At 43.6% G+C, this 24,987-nt stretch overlaps 1 protein-coding gene across 1 annotated transcript in view; it reads left to right on the forward strand.

Moving 5' to 3' along the window:
- Positions 1-24,987, forward strand: part of Nostrin (nitric oxide synthase trafficking) — a 66,110-nt gene that overhangs the window by 7,902 nt on the left and 33,221 nt on the right. The window contains 6 exon segments of the mRNA NM_001024260.1: positions 1,902-1,987; positions 12,493-12,576; positions 15,519-15,581; positions 15,815-15,896; positions 19,396-19,458; positions 21,576-21,674. Of these exon segments, the coding sequence (NP_001019431.1) occupies positions 1,902-1,987; positions 12,493-12,576; positions 15,519-15,581; positions 15,815-15,896; positions 19,396-19,458; positions 21,576-21,674 (477 nt within the window).

Raw genomic sequence — 24,987 nt, forward strand, 5'->3', positions numbered from 1 at the left:
TGTAAATTGCTTCTCTCTCTCTCTCTCTCTCTCTCTCTCTCTCTCTCTCTCTCTCTCTCTCTCTCTCCTCTGACCTGGGCCACATTTGCATGGACATCCTGTGGGCCAAGACGGAGGTGGCTGGCGGCAGCGTCTCTGAGCTGTTTTCACCCCGGCCTGTATACCTGCTCCAACGTACTAACCTGCCCTCTAGCCACACCCCATGCACAACTATGCAGATGTCTGGTTAATGCCTGCAGGCACAGGAGCCTCCCAAGAGGCTTCAGTAGCCAACACCCAGCTTGTAAATTTCTGTACTTAATGTGTTCCGGAAGTTTCAATATAGCCGCTTGTGTACTACAGGGTAAGAATTTGTTACAAGTATTTCTTACCCTAAATGCTTAAAACCAGAAATGTCCCAAATTATTGTTATTATTATTATTATTTCTTCTTCTTCTTCTTCTTCTTCTTCTTCTTCTTCTTCTTCTTCTTCTTCTTCTTCTTCTTCTTCTTCTTCTTCTTCTTCTTCTCCTCCTCCTCCTCTCCTCTTCCTCTCCCTCCTCTCCCTCCTCCTCCCCCTCCTCTCCCTCCTCTTTCCCTCCTCTCCCTCCTCCTCTCCCTCCTCTCCCTCCTCCTCTCCCTCCTCTCCCTCCTCCCCCCTCCTCCTCTCCCTCCTCTTCCTCCTCTCCCTCCTCCTCCCCCCTCCTCTCCCTCCTCCTCCTCTCCCTCCTCCTCCCCCCTCCTCTCCCTCCTCCTCCTCTCCCTCCCTCCTCCTCCCCCTCTTCCTCCTCCTCCCCCCTCCTCCCCCCTCCTCCCCCTCCTCCCCCTTCTCCTCTTCTTCAGATTTTGGAGTTTTGTGGGCATATAATAAGACATCTTGGGGATAGGACACAGGTTTAAACATGAAATTCATTTGTATTCACTATAGCTCTATACACAAAGCACTAAGATGATCTCACACAGTATTTTTAGCTTGCCTGTGTTTTGACTGAGACTCGTCACTTAAAACCAAGTGTGAAATTTCTGTTTATGGTATGAAATCAGAACTCAAAAAGTTTTGGATTTTTAAGTGCTTTCAATTTCAGACTTTTTTGGACAATGTGCACTGTGAGTCTATCATGTTCATAGAATGGTGGGATTCTGAAAAATGGTGGTGTGGTATATTCTGTAGAGTATGATTTAGGCCTTCCTGGACCAGAAAACCAAATTCCAAGTGCCACTGTTGCTGGGTTATTTAAGTCCCAGGAGTAAGCAATTCTTTCCTGTAGGGCTTCTCACAATGTATTTGACCTAGGACAGTAGGTGACTTAAATGAGGATGGCCTCACAGGCTCATATATTTGAATGTTTGAGTTCCAGTTGGTAGAGTATTTGGTATTTAAAAGGGATTGGGAGATTTGGCCTTGAGGAGGGGGTATTTTACTGGGGTGGGCTTCAGGTCCAGTCTCTCTCTCTTCCCCTCCCCCTTCCCCCTCCCTCTCCCTCCCTCTCTCCTTCCCTTCCTCCTAACTGTCAATCAGATGCAAGCTCTCAGTTGGCTATCACTCTAGAGCTATGCCTGCCTGCCTCCTGTCATGACTCCCTCTCTGAAACCATAAGCAAGCTCCCAATTAAGTGATTTCTCCTTTCTCAGTTGCCTTGGTCATGGTCTTTCTTCACAGCAATGCAACAGTAACTAAGATAGACAGAGACAGACAGGCCAGCTTTAGAATTTTTTTTGGAAATTTTTCCTTGATTTTTTTTTTTCTTTTTTAGATCCAGTCAGAGGAGACTTAATATTTAGTTAAGAAGTCATCCAAAGACGTTCATGTCCCTTGGTTGTGTAGTCCTTTACGATGGCAGTGATCACTACAGCAGCATTCTGGGTTATGGGTAATCCATCTGTGGAGGTGCTCAGAATTTTCCTGTTATTTTTTCCCCCAGTACAATAAAGTATACAAGAGCCTGAAGGAGTTTGCTCAAAATGGAGACAATTTCTGCAAGCAGATCACATCCGTTCTTCAGCAAAGGTACGAAATGCTCGTTTACAACAAATAATTCTCCCTCCATAGCTGCAGCACGCAACGAGGCCAGAGGGATGATTGGAGGCCGCACTGCATTCCAGAACATGGTGTTACAGTCTGGGGCTTGAGAAAGTGGGTTGAAGAATGATCCTCCTCTATGGCACATTTCTCAACTGGGGCCATAAAAGTCAAGAAACCACACAAGGGACTTCTGCTTAGAAAGGCTCAGTCAAGCCTCTCATTCTCCAGCTGAGTTTCTCGCCCTTCCGGGAGCCCCCTTCCATCTAACGTACACACTCATCACTATGCTGATCACAGTTGTTAGTTTATGGTTTCCCCTCCACTACAAGGACAGGAGTAGTGTCTTACCCATAGTATGAGAACTTCTTAGAGCCTGGTCTTTGTTCTTTTTGATCAATTTCTGACAAATGAACAGATTGATACATGGATGAGAAGCCACCATTTTCAATATCTATCTCCTTTTAATTCTAAGTGTGGCTATGAATAAAGCTGTCCACTGTGCTGGAGTGAACACATTTAGCTCCGGTAATATAGTAGGGGAAAATCTGCCTAGAATTAAAGAACCTGAGAAAGGAATTGGCTTATAAGGGAACATTTAGGCCTTTGCTCTACAGTAAACATCTCCATGATAAACATACTAAAGCTGCTGTTTAAGAGAAATTGCTGTTTTGAAAGGAAATATTTTCAACTTTAAAATATTGTAGGACTGGCAATGTAGCTCCATAACATGCTTCTATAACATGTGCAAGACCATGATTCAGTCCTCAGAGTACCATGTGCACACATGCATGTGTGTCCGTAGGAACACATGCCAACACACATACATGCATGCACACACATGCATTTACATATGTGCCATACAGAAAAGATATCATGAGGTAAGAGTATTCTTCATTAGCAAGCCCAGACCAAAGGAGAACTTTAGCTTTATCAGAACAATGAATGCGAGAGCTCAAACAGGCTCTATATAAAGAAAGATTGCAAGTTTGTCAAATGGAATAAAAAAAAGAAAAGTTTATGTGAGAGATGTTTCCACTCTAACGATCAAACAAACCATCTTGATTTCCTGAAAAAGAAAAGGGTGGGGGTATCTGGGACAGTATTTCCTCTATAAGGAAACATTTCACTAGCTCTCAAAGGACATTATTTTTAGATGAGACCTGTTAACGATTCTATAAATCCAATGCCCTCTTAAATAAAAGAAAGTCTCTTCTCTCTGAAAAGCAGGAAGAATCTACATACTGACTGACCATGCAGATGACCCAGAGAGCAGTCATCTGGTCTTGGTTATTTGGTGCTTAAGAGTTCAAAATTAGAGGCAGGTAGACAGCTCTGAGGACAGAATGCAGAGGATAAAAGCGACCACAGCTAGAGCAGGCTGGAGCATGAGCAGCAGGACTCACAGTGCCCACCACTTCACTGCCCTCTGTTTTCCCTCATCCAGATGTTCACCTTCTGCTTCGCTTTCTTCTGCAGCCAGAGCCCTGGCTTCTTATCTGTGTTTCTCCCGAAGTCCCTTACTGAGACCAGCATCCTCCCTCTTAATGTGGGAAAGCTCCCGTCTCCACATTCTCAACGGGCACCCGTGCCCAGGAGGAAGGAACTCTTGGGTAATAAAGGGATCTCCCTTTGTGGTTTTACTTCCTCGAGGAGCAGATTTAGAATCTGAAAGTCTATAGGTTGCTGCAGGTCAGTAAAATTGCAAGCACGTTTCTGAGTTAAATGCAAAGAATGGATATAATGCTTTAATAAGATCCTGACCTTGAACAATACTGAGCAGCCAGTCATTCGCGTGACAGACATTTTGTGAGCCTGGAGCAGCCAAATCATTTTCCCTCCACCAAGATGCCAGTGCTGAGGTACGTTCTATTGGCTCCTGATAAATGTCCCTTTGAAGTGACCCTCCTACTTAAGATGCCCAGATTCCCAGGCTTGCTCGGCTGTTTGATTATGCAGTTAACCTGAGGGTTGTATATCCAGAGAATGGTTTTCTGTGGACAGTCGCACTTTATTAATATATGGATATTTTCCTTTTTACATCCTTGTGAGTGAGTCAGTTAGCAAAGACAGATGCCGTTTTGTCCCTTGGATTCAGCCAAGTCTCTCCTTCAAGAGTGATGTGACTTGGAGGTCACTGCTTTATACTGCTGTGCTTGAACTGATGCCACAAAACTAACTCACAAAGATGAGCGATTGCACCTGTGTGTGCACCTGGCACACCCCCCCTGAAGATTGCACCTGTGTGTGCACCTGGCACACATACCCCCCCCCCTTACTCTCCTCCTTTTATGACTCCAGAACTCATTTCCCTATGCACATAGGACACAAAAGGCCAGCTCTTGTTTAATGCAATGGTGCTTACCTACAATCCTAGCACTTGAGAGACTGAGGCAGGAGGACTACAAAGTCGAGGCCAGCCCAGGATATATAATGAGGTTGTATCTCAAGCAAAATAAACGAAACATCACACTAGAGATGGTCCCATGGCTCAGCAGGTAAAGATGCTTGATGCCACCTGACAAGTGGAGCCCATAGTCCAGATGGCAGAAGGAGAGAATTGACTTTGGAAAGATGTCCTCTGACCTACACATACACTGTGGCACACTCGAGTGTACACACACACACACACACACACACACACACACACACACACACACAAACACACACACACACACACACACACACGAGGGGGTGTGGGGTGGCAAAATAAGCAACCTTGAAAAGCAAAGGAAGGATATTTATTCAGTGTAGCACATTGCGAAGAGCAAATACAAACAAGGACCCCCAGCGACCCACAAGACCACCTCCCAGGTGACCCACTTGAAGTTGAGGTTAAAGTACAAGGCGAGAGGTATGCGTAACTAAGCAGTACTGGTCAAGGTGAGTCATGCCCATCGCTGGCCCGTCTCTGCCTCAGCCGTAGTCAGTTCCGGAAGGTGGTCTTACAAACTGAATTGTCTGAACTGAAAGTCCATTTCTAAGGGACAGTCACCTCTTCTGGTTGGTACCAGGCCCACAGCCCTTTCTTTTTCCCAGCCTAAGGCTGTAGTGGTAAAAATAAAAAGCCGAGGAATGGTTCCTGCTCGTACCCTTGTGCTTGCTTCCTTGCTAATTCCAGCTCCAGCAGGCCACTGGAGCGAGCACTGATTTATCTCTAGTTAGTATCTCTCCCAGTGGCTCTCTGCTAGCCTCGATCTCTCTGGTACCAGCTACCAGGTAAAATCAGGGCTCCACAAGTCCGGCAAGGGCTGTCCTATCATGGCTCCCAATCGCAGACTCTGCTCACACTCTCAACAACCCAGTGAAATTATAATTCAACAAACTATAACCCAACAATCAGATTTATGTTAAATTCTCAATCCACGATACATCTACACAATAAAACTGCAACCAATTGATAAGGATATAAACCTCCCACCTAGATAAGATAAATTTGCCTACAGAAATCCATCACAACTACCTTGTCAATTCAAGACCACCTGGATCTGGGTCATCTTTCTCCATCTTGATTCTCCTTCCTTCTCCTTCTCTCCAGTCTTACAAAAGCTTTTTCCCCCCTGCCTTATTTTTTACTATCCAATCATGGCCTTGACTTAACTGGTGCCAGCCCTCACCTGCATATTGACATCAACCTACATAAGGCTCTAGGGGAAATTCTAATTTCTTGAGGTTCGTTGTTTGAGTAGTCTAGTAGCTAAAGAGGGGTACAAGCATCTCTCCGTGAATGTCTTCCTTCTGCATCAAGGCCAATGACACATTGAATTTGCTTTAGATATCGGTGGAGAGGCCTCATAAGACAAAGCGCTCTTGGCATGGGTATAGCAGACATACAAAACCAGGGTGAGAGGGACCAGGAGGTAACCAGGCAAATCCAGTGACCAACCTAATGGCAGAAATTACGGCAGCTGGTAAATATTGGCAGAATGGATGGATAACTATGTAAAAGATCAGTTATTTTTTTATTGACATAGTTACATTACCAGAGTAAGGATTTCAGTGTCCCTGGAGACTTAAATTTCCAGACGCCTTGCCTGGGAGTCTGCGTAGACGCCGGTCTGGTCTGCTCGGTAGGGTTTTCATTCACGCATGCGTAGGAGTGGGCTCACAGTGGCGTTGCAGCCCCAGATACTGTCACCTTCTGTGGTTCAGCTACCTCTTGCTTTCTTCTAATCGGAGGTGCTGGAAAACTGCTCCGGTTGTCGAAACTAAGTTGTACCCGGATATTCTGCACTCCGTGGTCATGCTCAGCTCCTCCTGCCCAAAGACTTACTGCCATTTCCCTTTCTGTGCGGGCTCAAACTGCATTTCAGCCAGAGCCCCTTGGTAGCTCCTACTGTGTTTAAAGTCAAAACTCACGATTGCTTTAGCACAACTGCAAAGCCATTCTTAAAATGACAGAGGCAAATTTCCAAATCCTGTGTATGAGAATTTGGCTCTCAGCGCCACCATAGCTAATGTTAAACCAGCTGTGCTGGGAAATCAACTGTTCTGCTGCATGGAAGTTTGGGAGTAGATTTTCCCAGATGCAAGAGTCACCAGCATGGACATTAAATACAGAAGACGGGAGGTACCAGACCATGCATGACTCACTGCAGATGCCATCAACAAAATGGATGAAAAGGGACATACAATTTTTGCCTATACTCAATTTTTTGAATAATCTCCCAACCTCAGTTCCCTTACATATTGAGAACTTCCAGACATACATTACCATACATGAGCTTCCAACATATATGTGACAGACTGCTGGGTAGAAGCTTCTTCTTAGAACTACAAATATATGGGGGGAGGGTTGGGAGGGGAACACCCATAAAGAAGGGGAGGGGGGAGGGGGATGTTTGCCCGGAAACTGGGAAAGGGAATAACACTCGAAATGTATATAAGAAATACTCAAGTTAATAAAAAAAAAAAAAAAAAAGAACTACAAATATAGGATGTCCAAACCAGGTTCATCAGCTTTTCTTCAAAGATACTCCTGCTAGACAAGTGGTTCTCAACCTTCCTAATGCTGCGACCCTTCCCAGTTACTCAGAACAGTTATACTGTGTGTATGATTTGATTGCATTTGGAATACAATTTGGGTTTCTATCTAAACCCTCTGAAGATTTCCTGTCTTGTCTGCTTGGCCTGACTTTCCTATCACAGTGCTTCTTCATATTCCTGTGCACCATGGACACCCTGAGCTTGGTAATGAGCAGATTCAGGATCGGAGACTTCTAGCTGCTTGGCTTGAATGTCTCCTGTGTCAGGCTGGGCAGCAAGTCCATGAGCCTCTCAGCCTGGACATCCAAGTTTCCCTCTCTGTGCATTTGCTATCTCACAAACTGTTCTCGGGAAATGGACTTGTGACAAACGGCTAGTCAGGGAACAGAGGCACCAAAACGATAGAGCTTGGACCTGATTCTACTTGCCAATAACTACCTTGTTGGTTGTTATTTTCTATTTTCTGGTAGTGCTGAGGGCTTGAACCCAGGGGTTTGTGCATAATAGCAAGTATTCTACCTGGCTGTGGTGGTTTAAATATACTTGGCCCAGGGAGTAGCAGTATTAGGTGTGGCCTTGTTGGAGGAGGTGTAACTTGGTTGAAGGAAGGCTGTCATGGTAGGGGTGGGCTTTGAGACCCTCCTAGCTATAGGGAAACCAGTCTTCTCCTGTTTGCCTTTGGAACAAAATGTAGAACTCTCAGTTCCTCCAGAGCCATACCTGCCTAGACACTGCCATGCTCCTACCTTGATGATAATGAACTGAACCTCTGAAACTGTAAGCCAGCCCCAATTAAATGTTGTCCTTTATAAGAGTTGCCTTAGTCATGGTGCCTGTTCACAGCAGTAAAACCCTAACTAAGACACTGGCCCTACCTATTAACTTTTAAGTTGGAGCATAATAATTGCACATATTTATATGTACAACATGGTGATTTGACATTGTTTATCATATGTAATAAATAGGGATATTTAGCATTTGCCTAATATCATATGCTCACCATTTCCTTATGGGGAAAGCTTTTGAAACCTTCCCTTCTAGCTATTTTAGACGCACCCAGTTGCCTACCATCACTCCAGCATGCAATAAAACACCCACAGCTATTTTTCCTGCTTCTCACAACTGTGTCTTCATTCACCACTCCACATTCTCCTACTTTGCCTTCGTTACCATCTTTGGTAACTTTTGAGAAATAGGTAGAATTTATTTGAGCCTGAACCTTGCTGTTTATATAACCCAGGCTGGACTGTAACTCACGGTATAGACCAGGTTTGCCTTGAACTCTTGATTCTCTGGACTTTGTCTTTACAGTGCAGGGTTTATGGGCATGCACCAGGACACAGAGCCTCTGGTAATTTTATGTTCAACTTATTTGTAAGATGAGCTGTGGCTACCTCTCTAAAGGAAAGGAGATAAGGCTTGAATGGAAACCATCCATATACCCAAGCCCATCTGGGAGCTGGTTCTGGTGCAAACTTAGGGACAACAGAGAGTGAGAAAGCACAGTCTATTGAGATTACTAAAATCCTTAATTCGTAGTGAGGGCACTTGCTTCCTTCAGGAAGATCTTCCTTCCATTCTAACTAACTCTTCATAGACACCAAGGAAGCTAGAGGATTTTAAACAATTATTCTGTATAAATTTATTAGAGCAGGGTCCTCTGAAATGAACACGGCCACTTTTTCTTACAGAGTAACGTGTACTGCCTCAAAACTACTAAGTCGGAAACCATGGATTTTACATGCCTTTTCTGCTTCAAAGGATGATTTATTGTAAGATCTAGGTCAAACAAGTTCTTTGACTTCTTGGTTGGTTTTCATTATTACTAATAAAAATATATTGACCTGCCTTGCTCACTGAGAGGAAACTAAAATGTAAGTGGGTTGAAAGTTAATGTGTCATTTCCCTTGCTCAGAATCTTCAACACTCACTGGGCTATTCTGAGCTAAAGTTACCCACCAGAAGGTATACACATGCTCCTTATCAATTCCGCACATGAAAAGACCATTGTTTGGACAAGACAGCTTCCTTCATGTTGGAAATAGTGTCTATAGAGTGGAAGGAAACAGCGAGAGACGATGAGATTAAGCACAATGTGCTTCCTGTCTTCTTCCTGATTTATCAAGGGGAAAAAAATCCATGACAATTTGAGATCATCTCTCTCCCTCCAGATTCCTATTACACATGTGGTGCTTTTTTCAGTGGGGAACGTGATAAAGCTGCTCCCTTCAAGAGAGTGATATGACACCAACTCTGTGCTGGCTTAAGGAAATGCCAAGGTCCAGTCTGTTCAGCAGGTAGCCTGCCTGAAAGGATTGAAAGATACCCTTCTGGATGCCTGTGTATATTCACACACACACACACACACACACACACACACACACTCACATATACACATATCACACATATACATCATATACTACATGGATACCTACATATACACATATAGACATAACACACATATACACACATATGTATCATACACTACACACTCACACACACACACACACACCATAGTGAATCACAACAACACAATTAGTGTTGAAGTAAGCAGTGCTACAAGTTTTAACATGCACTTTGGTCTGACTTTCCTTGCGAGAAGGCAGAACAGTGTCATTAAGCAGGTAGTACTCTCGATAGACTGCCCAGCTTTGGAAACGAGCTCTGTCACCTCCTTCTCCCTTGTCCTCAGTAAAGCAGTCAACTAAACCCTGGGTGTAGTGTTCCCTCCTGGGAATTGGAAGCCAAATCATGTCTACCTTATGCAAGTCATTGTAGGTTCAACACAAGTAAAATATGAGCCAGCGAGATGACTTGGCAGGTAAAGGGCTTGCTGTCAAGTCCGACAACCTGAGTTGGCTCCACGTGGTGAAAAGACAGAACCAATTCTGTCAAGTTGTCCTCTGACCTCCAAACCTGCACTGTGGTCATCCTGTCCTCTCCACCCCAAGCCAGCTCCTTTCACTCCCCACCACTAAACAAAGTTAATAAAAATGTTTTTTTTTAAAGGAGAGAGCCAAAAGTTTACAATGTGCATGGTATAAGGGCCCAATAAAGTTAGACATTGCTATTTTGCGTACAGACAGAGCACAGGTCAAGTATCTCCATAGCCACAAAGATGATGAAGTTCACTGCACAGAGGGTGTTGTTTTGATGTCTTCATGTGCGGGTGACAGAACTTTTAATCTGGAAATTTACAAGTCTGCCCTGACACTGATATTCATGCAAGAAATTCTGACTTGGCAAGTGGATCTTCTTCAATGGGTGTTTACCTTCCTGACAGCAAACCTGACCTGTGGCAACTTGGTACCTACCTATAATCCCAGGGCTCAGGAGATGGAGGCAGAACCAGGAATTCAAAGTTACCCTGTGCTATGTGTTCAAATTCAAGGTCAACCTGAGGTCTTGGAGATGGGGTAGGGAAAGAAGAGAGAGACTGCCTATGAGTGGGTGTTCAAGAACAGAGATGGCCAAACTCAGAAAAGTTCCAAATCATCTGAAAGCAAACAAAGAGCCTGCTCCAGACACCAAAACTCCACCTTCTTTCTCCTATGAATCTAACAAAGCTACCAATGTTAAGGAAAGCATTATTTCCCTGTGGTAGTTGTCTCTCTTTCACTCAGCCTCTGAGACCCTTAGGAGAGCCTATGAGAACACTCTGGAAATGAGATTGAATTGTTCCTAACAGCATCATCCTCTTGGCCTAGGAGCCCTTACAGGGAGACAATGGCTCAGAGGACTACTCTCTTCTCTCTGGGCTATTTCCTTTAGATATCTCAAGATCCTTCAGATCCTCCACCTCCTCCTCAAAGAATTAAATTTTACTGCTTGTTTTGTGCCTTCACCATGAGCCAAGAACGATGCATTCCTCAAGTTTAATGCTCTTTATGGATGGCTCAGTGTGTAATAGCATTCACCACTAAACTTGATGACCTGAGTTTGATTTCCAGGCTTTACGCAGTGGAAGAGAGAGTGGTTCCTCAGAGTGTCCTCTGACCTCTGAGTGTATATTGTACCATCTTTGCACATGTGTGCAAACAATTAACTTTTTAAAAAATTTAAAGTGGATAGAAGTCATCTTTTCAAAAGAAAGAACAGAGAGCAGGGGAATAAGGGAGAGAAGGGATATGTGTGAGGTGAATGGGAGCATTGACTCGTTGGAGTCACAGATGGACCTAGGACATGGCAAAATCATTTGAAGAAGAGAGCAATTTGATCTCTCCAGGACCCAATGGCTTTCTGCTATCTTGTCCTGCATAGAAAGCAACAGATGACCACCATTGCAGCTTTCTATAATTCTACTCCTTAAGCCCAGCCTGTGCATACAGTCTGCTACTTGGGAGATTAAGGATCACCTAAAGCTACTATGTGGTTGATTCAATCATACTTATCTTATTCTCAGCTTCTATTTAGGGCTTAGAGCTAATGAGATGATTGTCCACTGTGTGCCTTACCAGCTGGGTCAATCTTCTAGGCTTATCCTAGCAAAGCGTCACATCCTGGGTGGCTTGAATGACAAGACTTCCCATATAATCATTCAGGAGACCAGCAGTCTGATGAGATGAAGGTTGTCAGCCTGTTGATGTCTTCCATGGACAGACTTGGGGATGCTGTCTCGTGTTCCCTCCTAGCTTGTGGCAGTTTGCTGACAATACTTTTGGCCTATAGATCTCCCTCTGGTCCCTGATTTCACGTTCATAGGCTCTTTTCCCATGCACATGCCTATCTCTGTGTCCAATGCTCCCCCATTTATAAGGACACATCAAATTGTGTTTGGGCCTCATCTGAACTTGATCATAATCTTTATAGAATCTAGTTCCAAAGAAGATTCCTATCTCCTGCATGTGGTGGTCAATATTGATTGTCAACTTGGCAGAACCTAAAATCACATAGACAATGTACCTCTGGGTATGACTTTGAAGGTGTTTTCTGAGGGTTTCCTGGGGTTAATTGAGATGAGAAGACCAAGAAATGCTGTCGTCTCATGGGCTAGAGTTCTAGAACAAGTAGGATCCCTCATGAGCAGAGCACCAGCATTCGCTCTACTTGCTTCGTGATTGCAGATGCAGTGTGGCCTCCACAGCATGTCCCCACCACAGTGGACAGTACCCTCAAGCCATAAGCTAAAATCAAGTCTTCTCTGCTGACATCGAACTGCTCACGTCTTTTGTTACTGCCATGATAAAAGTAACTAATACACTGGGGTTCTGCACACAGCATCTATGAAGGCAGCACAATCCAACCCAGACCTTTTGTATGTGTGTCAGAGTGCCTGTGTGCGTGTGTGTGTGTGTGCGTGTGTGTGTGTGTGTGTGTGTCGTGTGTGTGTGTGTGTGTGTGTGTGTGTCTGAGTATATGTACATGTGTGAGTATATGTATCTGCCTGTGTGTGTGCCTGTGTGTCTCTGGGTGTCTATGTGTCTATGTGTCTGTATGTCTCTGTCTGTATGTGTTCGTCTTCATTCTGACCAGTATATCCTACTTAACAACAAGCCTTTTGCTTATAGGGCCAACCTGGAGATCAGCTATGCCAAAGGGCTTCAGAAACTGGCAGTCAAGCTCAGCAAAGCACTACAGAGCACAAAGAAAAAGTAAGTACCATTACAAAGGTAAGGCAAAAACCCTGTAAAAAAAATTTAAAAATAAAAAATGCTCACTCATAGTTTTCTCCCTCACACTTGGCAGGTACAGTCTCACCAAGCATGGCTTCCGGATCTCGGGGATTTATTTTGGGCCAAGCACTGCCTCAAATGCTTAGTGGATGCTCCTATTTAATCCTCATAACAACCCTTGAAAGCTCTCATATCCATCCCTCCTTACAGATGAGAACTCCAGGCTGAACAATTGAAATAAAACTCCCCAACCATGCAGTTAATAGGCTGCCTAGCTAGACTCATCTTGGGCCTTTATGACTCCTGGGCCCCCAGTTGGATTGGTCGTGCTATTTCATCTAGGAAGCAGTGTTGAGTCAGGAGATCTTAAAGGCAGGAAGTGTGAACTCAGTACTCTCTCTCCTCTGTGACTTTTGACCAGGATTTCAGTCTTTCTGTGCCTCCATTCCTTCCTGTCCGGGGTTCAGACATACTCATGTGTGTATGAAGGTTGTATGGTGACATCCAGCCTGAGTGATACATGAAGGGAGCTGTGGGAAGGCTTAGCATGTGAGGCACAAAGGCTTCTGGTTCACACTCTTCCCAGTAACACAGCATTGTTGACAACTCCCTATGATGCCTCTCACGAAATAATGCATTGCAGACATTAACTCTGCACTCGAAGTGTTCCTTATGGGGCTCCTCATGATGACAGTGATGAGGAAGGACAGACAGGAGAAAAGACGTTTCTGGAACTACATTTCCCACTCCTGCTCGGGCACCATTGTGACAGCAAATTGCTTTGAAGCTGCTCTGGCTCATGCTCCATTTTTATTTATTAGGGTAATGTCTTGGTAGACTACAGAGGAGCAGGTTCAGTACTGTGGCTGGGTTTAGACAGACTTCTGCTTACACTGCCCAGTTCAAACTCTAGATCTGCTATTTTCCAAATGAGTGGCCCTGGGATAATTCGTCTTTTGCTTAAATGTCTCTTTAAAATGGAAATGAAGCTGAATGCAGTGGTACCCAGGTAGATTTGCTGAGGCAGGAGAATTGCTATGTGTTTGAGGCCACCTTAGGTTAGATAGGAAATTCCAGGTCAGTGTGGGCTATAGTTTTTTTTTGTTTGTTTGTTTGTTTGTTTTGTTTTGTTTTTGAGACCCTGCCTAAAGGAAACATAATAATAAGTATAATAAAAAAAACCAGATAAAATTCACTCCCTACGGTTAATGAGTTAAATGAAGCAATGCCAGTGTGCTCAGCAGAGAACCAGATGAGGAGGGAATCTCCAGGAATGGCCATTTTGAGTTTGGCTCTAATAATTCAGTGGCCTCCTAAATCCCACCATTGCAACCCTAGCATTAGAAAAGCCAACATGTTCAGAGCGGCCAGTGAGCCAGCACTGACGTGCTATCTAGTGATAAAAGTTGGTTGAGCATTTCTCTATATCAAAATCTGTATTAGATACCTACACAGATATCCCAGTGTATTTTCATTCTACAAGGTCAGTTAAAACGAGGCTCAGAGAGGCTGAGTGAGTCTTCTAGGATCACACAGAAAACCTGCAGCTGGGAATATCTGCTTTTGGATGTGGGCTCTGGACTCTCTAGGACCCACAGGCAGGATGCATTTCCTGATAGGCCATCCAGCTTCTGTGTGGTGAAGTGTCCCTCGTATCCTTATACGAACAATTAGATTTGGTTTAATTTACATGAAATAATAAACACTTGTTTGTTGGTGGAGTCAATGTCTCACGTAGCCCAAGCTGATCTCAAATTCCTTGTGTTACCTCAGTCTGATTCTCCTGCCGCCTCCTCCCAATTGCTGGGGTTACAGGGGTGAGTCGCATTGTCCAGCGGGGCTTATTTTAAATGCAGGGTTGAGTCCAGTCTAACTGATGTGTACAACGAGTAACCCACCAACACCAGAGTCAGACATTTTCAACACACTCCAAGTTGCTTCTTCCTGTTCGCATCCCTGCCGTAGCCAACACCAAAGAACCACTGAGGCCCTTCATACGAGTGTAAATTTGTTTTGTCTTTTCTGTCGTTTCTTATCACTGGAAATGCACAGTAGGTACTCTCTCGTGCTGCTTTAGATGGTAGAAACCCTGGCCTTGGGTCTGGTTTTCTTATTGTCCCAGTGCAAGACGTGAAATGGCCACTGGAAGCCCATTTCAGATTCACTCCAATTCTGGTAGGAATGCACCTTCCTCCCTTCCTCCCCCTTAAAATTGGCCTGTGCTCTGTCCCTGTGTTAACCGATGCAGTTTGTCCTGACTTCTGGGACTCCTTATGGACTCCCGAGAGCTCACTCCCGGTGTGGGAAGAGATAGTATCAGGCTTCCTGTCTTCTCTATGGGCCTCCGGGAATATGGAGGTGACCTTTATGTTTATTAGACACAGGACCAGGAAAGATCTGAGGCTGTCCTAAAAGTCAGCATGGCGCAGGATTTGGGCTCCAGCCTCAAGAGCAGTAGGCACATGTGCCAGGGGCTTGGGCTCAGAACCTTTGTTACTTCCATCCTTGTCAGTTGCATCCTCAAGGGCTTGCTTTATCCCTCTATAGGGTGAGGGACCTGAAGAGACTTCTCTGTGAGAGTCTTCTAAAGTCCCCCCCCCCCACACACACACACACTTGCTCCTTTCCTTGGCCACTTTACTTCCCTGATTTTCTGCAGACATAAAATAGAAGATGAAAATCTAAATGGAAAAAGAAAAGGATCAGCACGGGGGTGGGGGTGGGGGTGGGGGGCACTGTGTAGAAGGTCTGTGGGCAAATAAATATACTCTGGCTGAATTTAATCTCCTGGAGAAGTCGAAACCCCAGCAAGGGAATGAATGTGAGGGCAGAGGCAGTTTGTGGTCTGTGATGCTTGATTTCTCAGAACTCACTCGAGAATGACCCCCACCTTCATCCCCATCCGTTTGTTTTTCCTCTAGCTGTCTCAGCACTGCTTGGGCCTGGGCCTCAGAGAGCATGAAATCCGCAGCAGATCTCCATCAGTGAGTGCTTCTAGTAATGCCGCCCCCCCACCCTCCCCTCCCCCACCCTCCCTCCCCCACCCACACTTCTGGCCCTCCTCCAAAAGGAGGTGTCACACACTTAGAGTGGGTGGGTGCCATTATTCCACTTCAAACCTGCCCTGAATAGATACACTGTAACCTGCCACTCACTCATCTCCCCAGAAACGAATTTGGACAGTGGATTGTAAACCAAGACAATTTTCTATTTCCAGAAAACTTGGCAAAGCAATTGAGTTGGAAGCAATAAAGCCAACACACCAAGTCCTGAGTATGCAAGAGAAGAAGAGGAAGTCGGTGAGTCAAAGCTGCGCTTATCTCTTAAAAAGCAAGAATTCTAGAGCTGGGTATAACTCAGTGATAAAAAGCACTCGCTTTGAATGCCCATGGCCCTAGGTTCAAACCCCAGCATAATAAAACATTCCTAACAAACAAACACACCAAACACATTCATGAAGCAGATCGTGAAGTTCTGTGCATTCTGGGCTAGTAAATTTCAAGCCAGCCAGGACTACATACTGAGACCCTGTCTTAAAAACAGAGCTTGGTTCTGTGCTTTGTGCCTGTAAATCTTGGTACTTGGGTTGTGTGGACTGGAGGAAAGAGAGTTCAAGATCAGTCTTGATTTTCAAAACCAGCTTGGGCAACTTGAGACAGTGACTCAAGAGACTAAAGAAACAAACACATGAGCAAGATTTCTGTCTATGGTCCACTGAGTCATAGACACTACAGGGATAGTGGGTCTCAGAAATTTATAATGAAAAAAATAATAATAATAATAAAGAATGGTTTTTAGAACAGTGTTTGTAATATAGTGAAAAATAATCGTAGCAACTACTTTATCATTAAAAATAAATCAGAAAGAAGTCAAGCGATAGAATAAAATAGTCGTTAAAAGGGTTATAGGAGAGCCGGGGACCTGGCTCGAGAATAGCATGTTTGCCTAACCAGTTGCCAACCTTGAGTTCAGTATTCAGCACTGTGAAGACAATATACATATATCATGGGTTTGAGAAAGATGCCTCGGTGGTTACAATAGGGCTGCTCTTATGGAAGACTGGAAATTTAAGCCCAACTTAATCCCCATATTGCGTAGCTCATAACCATCTGCCATTCCAACAGCAGGCATACAGTGCCCTCCTGAGACCTCTATGGGCACCCACTCACTCGTACATGCATACACATATACATACACACATACACATAAGTAAAAACAAGGCTTTTTACATATGGTATCAAATGAAAGAGTGAGATCAAAGAAATCTAATAAGTCCTAAAATCTCAACTGGAAGACCCTTACCAAAATGTTAATAAGAATAACTTTGAGATGATAAAGTCAGGCTATTTCCCATTCTTTAGTACTTTTTAAATGGTCTTTACAATTTTGTTAACTGTCACTGGCTACACCCCAGTCCCATAACCACAACTTGTTTCAAAAGATGCTTTTCTGCTTACCAGTGTGAGATTACTTAAAGGTAATACTAGGGCAACTCTCCAATAGCCTTAAGATTAAAGGGAGGCATCAGGCACTCGTATCTAGAACAGTCAGTCCTTGTTTGCGTGTCCTCAGCTCTGGGCAAGTGCCTTCCTTCTAGGACAATTTCCTTGTGTGCGCTGCCTCGTTCCCTCTTGTGTATCTCAGTGGTTAGCCGCTTTAGACAACGTTTCCAGGCAATGTGCATAGCTGTTAATGAATGCTGCAGTGCTCCGATGAGGTGGTTCAGGGCCAAATGCAGGCAAGAAGTGCCCGAGCCTTAGCAGGTGGTCCTAGCAAGGGGAAAGGATAGTTACTAGAAAAGGGCCTCAGATGGGTTGTAAACCAAAAGAACTCAGACAGAAGGAAAATGGAAATAAATGGAATAAAGACTCATTCAGCGAAGTTGGGAAGTAGAGCCGCCATTTGTATAAATCCTCGTGTGTTCCACCAGAACGCACGTCCTACTTAGAGATCAGGTAATAGAGAGTTACACAAATCATTTGAAAGCGATATAACCACCTGCTTTTGCCAGCAACCTACATAAAAACTCAAAGCCAACCTAAGTTTCATTAATTACAAAACATTCGCATATCCTACGGCAATATGGTTATTACATTTAGTACCGTAAGCTAATCAGTGTTATGACGATTCATCACAACACATTAGGTAGCTGACCTCATGATGCTCCTCCATCACCTGCCCCATCATCTCCTGTTCAGTGTTGCCCCCTCACTGCAACGACCCTCCCACACTCTCACGAAGGAGGCCAAGGCAGATGTTATTTTTAAACCTCTGCATTTCAGCTACATCTATACAGTCAAGATTGGCACAGTGTGGGAGACCATTCTCTTCTGGATTTGTTACACTATACCATGTACTCTGTATCTAATGACTGGTGAAAATCAAACCAAAGTTCTAGCTTGTCTGGCTGCTCTCCCAGGTCCAGATCGAAAGGTTCTGCCTAATTTATATCATCTCTCTAGAGGTTTACCTCCACCACCACCACCACCACCATCATCGTCATTATTTTCTTTTGTTTGTTTTGAGATGGGGGGGTCTTGCTTGGTAGAGCAGGCTAGCCTATAACCATGTATCCCAGGTTGGCCTTGGCCTTCTGGTGAGCCTCTCTGGCCCCTGTCTAAGTGCCAGGAGTATCAACATGAGCCACCCGAGCCAGTCTTCATCATTATAATAACTGTCCCTTCTTTGAGAAGTCGATAATGATGAAGAACACTACCTCTTTGAAATTAAACTAATAATCCCATCAGCGGCAGTGAAGACACTTAGTAGCTTAGCACTTCAAGTTTCTGATCCTCACACCATGGCTATTTTCGCAACATGAATTGATGTTGAAGGGGGGGGGGTGGTGATCACCCTCAGTAAAGCATGTAGGCCTACACACGCCTTTTTGCATCGCTACAGATTAGAAATCGCTATTGTGAAAATCATGTCTAGAGACACTGGACATGGAGGCAAGCCCAAATATGTCCATTCTAGGGTGTTGAAGCTCAGATAAGCCATGAGAGTGGTGGTGCCATCACTACAAATGCAGTGTAACTTGGTTGTAACTGAGTTACTTTGAAGTGTGCTGGTGGCTTAGAAATCAGTGAAACTCATTCCTCTCGGTTCTTGAGGTTGGGAATCCCAGGACCAAAGCAGTAGCAGATTAGGTCCCTGGTGAGGAATTGGTCATTCTTCATAGACGGCCATCTTCATGATATCCATTTGCATGGTAGGGGAATGAAGGAGGCCTTGAGACGTCTTTTATAAGGGCATTGTCTTAGTCACCATTCTATTGCTGTGAAGAGACACCATGATCAAGGCAACTCTTATAGAAAGAAAGCATTTAACTGGGGGCCTGCTGACACTTTCATCAGAGAGTGGCCCATTATCATCTGGCAGAGAACATGGCGGTATGCATAGCAAGCCTGGTGCTGGATAGGTAACTGAGAGCTATAGCCTAATCCGAAGGCACAGAGAGGGGGTGGGCTGTCTTGGACTTTTGAAACCTCAGAGCTCACTCCCAGTGACACTCCTCCAACAAGGCCACATTACCTAATCCTCCTCAAACATTCCACTAATTAGAGACTAGCCATTCAAACATATGAACCTATGGGGACCATTCTCATTCAAACAACCACAGGTACTGGTTCATGTATGAGGGCTCCACTCACATGGTCCATTCACTTCCCAAGGCCCCACCTTTTAATGCTATGATACAACAGAAATAGGTTTCAACCTGTGAATTTTGGCATTCATTGATACTTAATAGCAGTGACTAAGCAAGAAAGAAACGTCTTTTTTTTTTTCCTTCCATAGCTCGATAATGAAGTGGAAAAGTCAGCAAATCTTGTTATTAATAACTGGAATCAGCAAATAAAGGCAAGTATGCACTAACAGCATCGACATAGAGTCAGCTTTTAGGATGGGACTCTGCTTTTGTGCACATAGACTTATGTGTTCTAATGCCTTTCTATGCCCCTATTGAAAAGAAAACGACTCACCTGAGTTATTATATAGATGTGTCATTCAACTCATTCAAAGCAGAGGATGACTCAAAATGTGGTTACTATTTATAGCTAATATTTACATGGCACTCATGCGCCAAGAGCTATATATTTGTGTATTCGTCACCACACCAGCTGAGGTGATAGGTGACTTTGAACCATCAAGGTCATTTCCAAAGTTTTGAATCCTGTTAATGGTTAAGCCATGAAGTCTTAGAAGTTCTTGGACTCAGAGTCACTACTCTGCTCCAGCATATTGACTGCGTCTCTGTGAAGTTTACAATTTAGGAAAAGGAAAAAACACCAGTTTTGGTTCTCCATTTGTGTAAAGTTGTTAGAGATCTCCACCTTGCAATAGAGAGGGCACTGTAAGGAGTGTGGTGACGTCAGAGGGACACATGGTCTACCTTCTGTACATGCTACACTAAGATCTGCTCATGGTTTTCAATTACTTGAACATTGAGTTGGGTAGATAACAAATGCAGGAGACAGTATAAGAATCCTTCTAGAGGGATTGTGATTTGATCTGGGAAGCTAGAGAATTCCATTATTGGTTCTTAAGCTACAGAAACAGCAGATGAGACCCATATGTATGGAAGATTATTCTAGAATAATCCTGTGTAGGAGGAGTGGCTTTGATAAGGAAGGATTAGAGGCTGGAGAATCTGCTAAGAAAACCCAATCATGTCCTTGAAGATTTGCACTCTGAGGGTGGAACTCTTCCTTTTTCATCTCCTAAATGTTAATAACTCAAGTGATCCTTTGCAAGTAAACAGCCACCTGTACCAAATAACCAGAAAGTAGATAGTCTCAGGCTTGCTTCTGAGCTCCTGTTGAATTTGAAGACTCCAGAGACTAAGATGAGATGTACTTTGTGGGTAGATGTTCTGATAGAAAGTGGCTCATGAGAGTCACATTGAGAACATAGCTCAAAGTAAACAACACCCCCCCCCGAAAAAAAAAAGAAACAAACAAAAAAAAATCCAATCACTTGTTTTTAATTTTGCTCTTAATTTTCTGAGGTGGGTTTTTTCTTGTTTTGTTTTTTAAGAGGTTTGTCTTGACAAAACAATTATTTGTAAACATTCAGTTCTCACAGGAAAGTCAATACAATGGATCAAAGGCTAGAGACAAGGTTCTATAACTGTTTGCCTCAAAGAACAAAATGTACCTCCTATTACTCCCCAGTTTCTGATAAGTTGGTTTTTTTTTTAAATAAAATGATTTTATTGCTTTATAAAGAATGGCAAAGTCATTCAATCACATAGCTGCAATTATTTCCTCCCTCATGACAATACAAGAAGAGGTCCCGCATGTCAGTTGTGAAGTGTGGTTTGCCTCAGAGGCCAAGTTTCCGATTTCGAAGGACCAAGTCCTCTTGTCAGCATTTGTCAGCAGACACTGGCCTGAGATAGAGGAGGGTGTGTGAGCAGCTGTCCTGGAACTTCCTTGTACAGCTTCTTCGCACATTCCAAGGGAGGCAGTAGGCGTCCCTCTGATTCTCAAGGACAGAGCCCTGACTCTTCCCCAGTATCATTTCATTTTATATTCTGAACTCGCAGTCTGGGCACCGTGGTCTATGTCTGCAGCTGCAGCACCCGGGGCCAAGGCCAGAGGAATGTAAGCTCATGGTGGGTTAGCAAAAGTCTGACTCTCGTATAGACCCAATATCATGACAAAGTGTATAATGGTTCCTGACCTAAATACTTGCTGCTGTACTATTTTGGGCAATTTTGAAGTAAAGATTGGAAACAAAGAAGTAAAGACTCACATTTATTCACAAACAGATCTCATTCTGAAATAGAAGAGCTTTTTTCTAAATATCAGTCTTTCTCCCTTTCTTTCTTTCTTTCTTCCTTCCTTTCTTTCTTTCTCCCTTTTTCTTTCTTTCTCACTCCCTTTCTACCTTTCCCTCTTTCTTTCTTTCTTTCTTTCTTTCTTTCTTTCTTTCTTTCTTTCTTTCTTTCTCCTCTTGTGTGTTTCTGTCTCTAGGCTAAGAAAAAATTAATGATGAGTACGAAGAAGCATGAAGCCCTTTTCCACCTTATAGAAAGCTCCAAGCAATCCATGACCCAGAAGGAGAAGCAGAAGGTGAGCTCTATCATGGCAGCCGGGTACACACTGTTTAGAGATGTGGCTTCCTGGCCTCCATGGGAGCCTGGAGAACTGGCTGCCCCTCCCTCTGTAAGGGTCTGTAGGTTAACCAAGTGTGAAAAGGGACTTCAAAGTTACCTGTGGTCCACATAACCTTTTGAAAAATATCATTGACATAGCATGTTAGGTTTATTGTATCCACCATTTTGACAGAGAATCCTACCTCCACTCCAAATAAATAATATATTTGGTGGTGGTATGTGTGTGTGTATGTATGTATGTATGTAGCCTCACAATGGCCTTCACTTCCAAGCACCATGGATCTTGTGGTCCATTACCATGTATCTGGGCCATGCTGATTTCTGCATGCATTATCTGGCTTTAAGTTAACAATAACAATAAGTACACTAACATCTTTAAAAGACTTCCCTAAGAAAGAAAAGACAAGGAAGAAACAAACCCATCTCGATAGATATCCTCTTCTGCCCATGGTTACAAACACATTATTGTTCAGAGGAAAAAGAAAAACCTAGGCAATGAAGGTTATATATAATATATGATAATATATTATATAATATAATAATATATAATAATATATTAATATAATAATATAATAATAATATAATAAATAAATAATAATATAATAATATATAATGAATATATAATAATATATAATTATGTTATGGGATAGCATATAAAAAACTTTGCATGTGACACTAATATATTGGGAACATTATAAAATGAAAAGTCAAAATGCTTACAGATGAGATAAAGATAAAATTGCATTTTAAATAGTTAGCTAACTGTGGTTTGTTTGTATAATTAGGAAATAATAATCATTAAATAAGAATTCAAACAAAATACACCCTAAGGGGAAGGTATAGGCTTAATCACAATAAATATAAATTTACATTTCTACCATTCATCCTGGCAATTTGAGCTTTTAAGATAGTAATTACATTTTACATCAAGTTCTTGTCATACCTTCCTTCATTGCCTAGGTTTTTCTTTTTCCTCTGAACAATAATGTGTTTGTAACCATGGGCAGAAGAGGATATCTATCGAGATGGGTTTGTTTCTTCCTTGTCTTTTCTTTCTTAGGGAAGTCTTTTAAAGATGTTAGTGTACTTATTGTTATTGTTAACTTAAAGCCAGATAATGCATGCAGAAATCAGCATGGCCCAGATACATGGTAATGGACCACAAGATCCATGGTGCTTGGAAGTGAAGGCCATTGTGAGGCTACATACATACATACATACATACACACATACCACCACCACCACCACCACCACCACCACCACCACCACCACCAGCTCCCCCCTGCTGCAGAACCCCTGAGGCTACACACACACACACACACACACACACACACAGAGAGAGAGAGAGAGAGAGAGAGAGAGAGAGAGAGAGAGAGAGAGAGAGAGACCAGCTCCCTCCTGCTGCAGAAACCCTGATTCCCCCAGCCACGTCAGACTCCATAACTGTCCATGTGTGGGCCATGGCATTGATTCATGGGTTAAAGAAGAGTCAACCTGACAAGTGTGTTCTTAGACAAAAAAATGAACACAAGTAATGTTGGGCTATATTATACCTCATCTAGACCAACTCCTGTTCCGGGTGCCCCATGTCTGAAACTAAAACATTCCACACTTTCTCCAACTTTAAGTGTCCCTCAAGGAAAGCAGCCAGCACCATGGCACCTGGAGATCCTTAAAAGGGGAAAGAAAATTGGCATAGCACGCGACTCTATCACGTCAGCTGAAGAAATTGTTAGTTGAATAACTTAAATTCATTGTTAGCAGGATTTCGAATGCTCTTATAGCTTCACGTGTCATTCTTAACAGTTCAAAATGATCAGAACAAATTCAATAATGAGCAGCCGTGAGGGGAGGCTCATTCATGTTATGTAAAGATTCTCAGCACAGGGCATGTTCGAGCCTTCCCAACCCTCATTAGAAGCTATTCTTCCTCAGCGTCAAGCATTATCAACAACAGAAATGCCGTTGTAGATGAGCGGTGCGTTTCCTCTTCCTTTATTAGCAGTTTCCCTCCAGGTGAAATTCTGCAGTGCCTCCACCCACCTTCCTAAAATGGGCCTGTAATCATGACCTTTGCCTGGGCTAACATCACTGATCGCTCCCCTAGTCACTGCTTAAACCAGCAGCTGTGGTTTTGTTTTTTGTTTTTCAAATCCTGGAGCTGACCACCAGAGCTGGCTTCCATTTCTCCCGCACGCAGAAGCGTCCCATCAGCATCCTCTGAGCTGGTGTCTCAGCAGTTCTTCCTGTTTTCCTGCTTAGGCATCCTGGTTCTCACCGGAAGCTAGCCTAAACACCCTCTGTCTTCTTTCTGCTCGGGTCCTTTCCACCCACTCCCAGAGGACTGTCCTGTTTCTTTCCCTGACGTTCACTTTTATCTGCATAGCAGCAAGGGAGTGCCCAGTTCATTCCCTGTTCTCAGACTATATCACCACGGCTCTCACAGACCTCTTCTGATTATGTCCTTCTTCCCTTCTCCCTGAGACAGCCCCTCCCATCCCACCGTGGTTCTTCCCATCTATCTTCTGAATTCCTAGGTCCATCTTAGTTTATTTGAGCTGCCATAAGCAGTTACCATAGTCTGGGCAGTTTTAACAGTGGAATGCATTCTTTGTAGTCTTTAAATAAATAAATAAATAAATAAATAAATAAATAAATAAATAAGTAAGACTTTGACTAGCCCACAAATAAAAACATCACATGGTTTAAGGAAGCCGCCCAGACACTTGCCTGGTACATACATCTTACTGAACTTCTGAACAGTCAGAATGGCCATAGTTCTAGAATCCTAGAGATTAGGGACCTGCACGCTCAGATTCTGATGAGGGCCAAGACTGCAGACATCCAGTCATCGCCTCATATGGCAAAGAGAGCTCTCGGGGCTTCCTTTCATAGGGTCACTGATCTCATTCATAAGAGCCCCACTTGAGCCCCATCACTTCCCAAAGACTCCGATTTCCCAATGCAACGCTGTGGAGACGCTAGGATCGAGCAGACAGATTTAGGTGTGCTTGTCCACTTACTCCAATGTACCCCTTGCCATGGGAGAGCAGGAAGGTTCAGAAGCAGCTTTTCACAGCCTTGACCATTCAACTGTATCATCCTCTCGGGCCACTCTGACGTATTTCTCTGTGCTCCATCTCCACTCACTGTCCATTTCTCAAGGCACCCCGTAAAGTTCTTAGAAGCATTGTATATCATTCAGCTCCCCGTCTGGCAATGGCCTCTTCTTTTAACTTGGTCAGGATCCCATTCTCAGTTCTCCTACA

This window comes from Rattus norvegicus, chromosome 3, assembly GCF_021556685.1.
Source record: "Rattus norvegicus strain SHRSP/BbbUtx chromosome 3, alternate assembly SHRSP_T2T, whole genome shotgun sequence".
NCBI classification, from domain to species: Eukaryota; Metazoa; Chordata; class Mammalia; order Rodentia; family Muridae; genus Rattus; species Rattus norvegicus.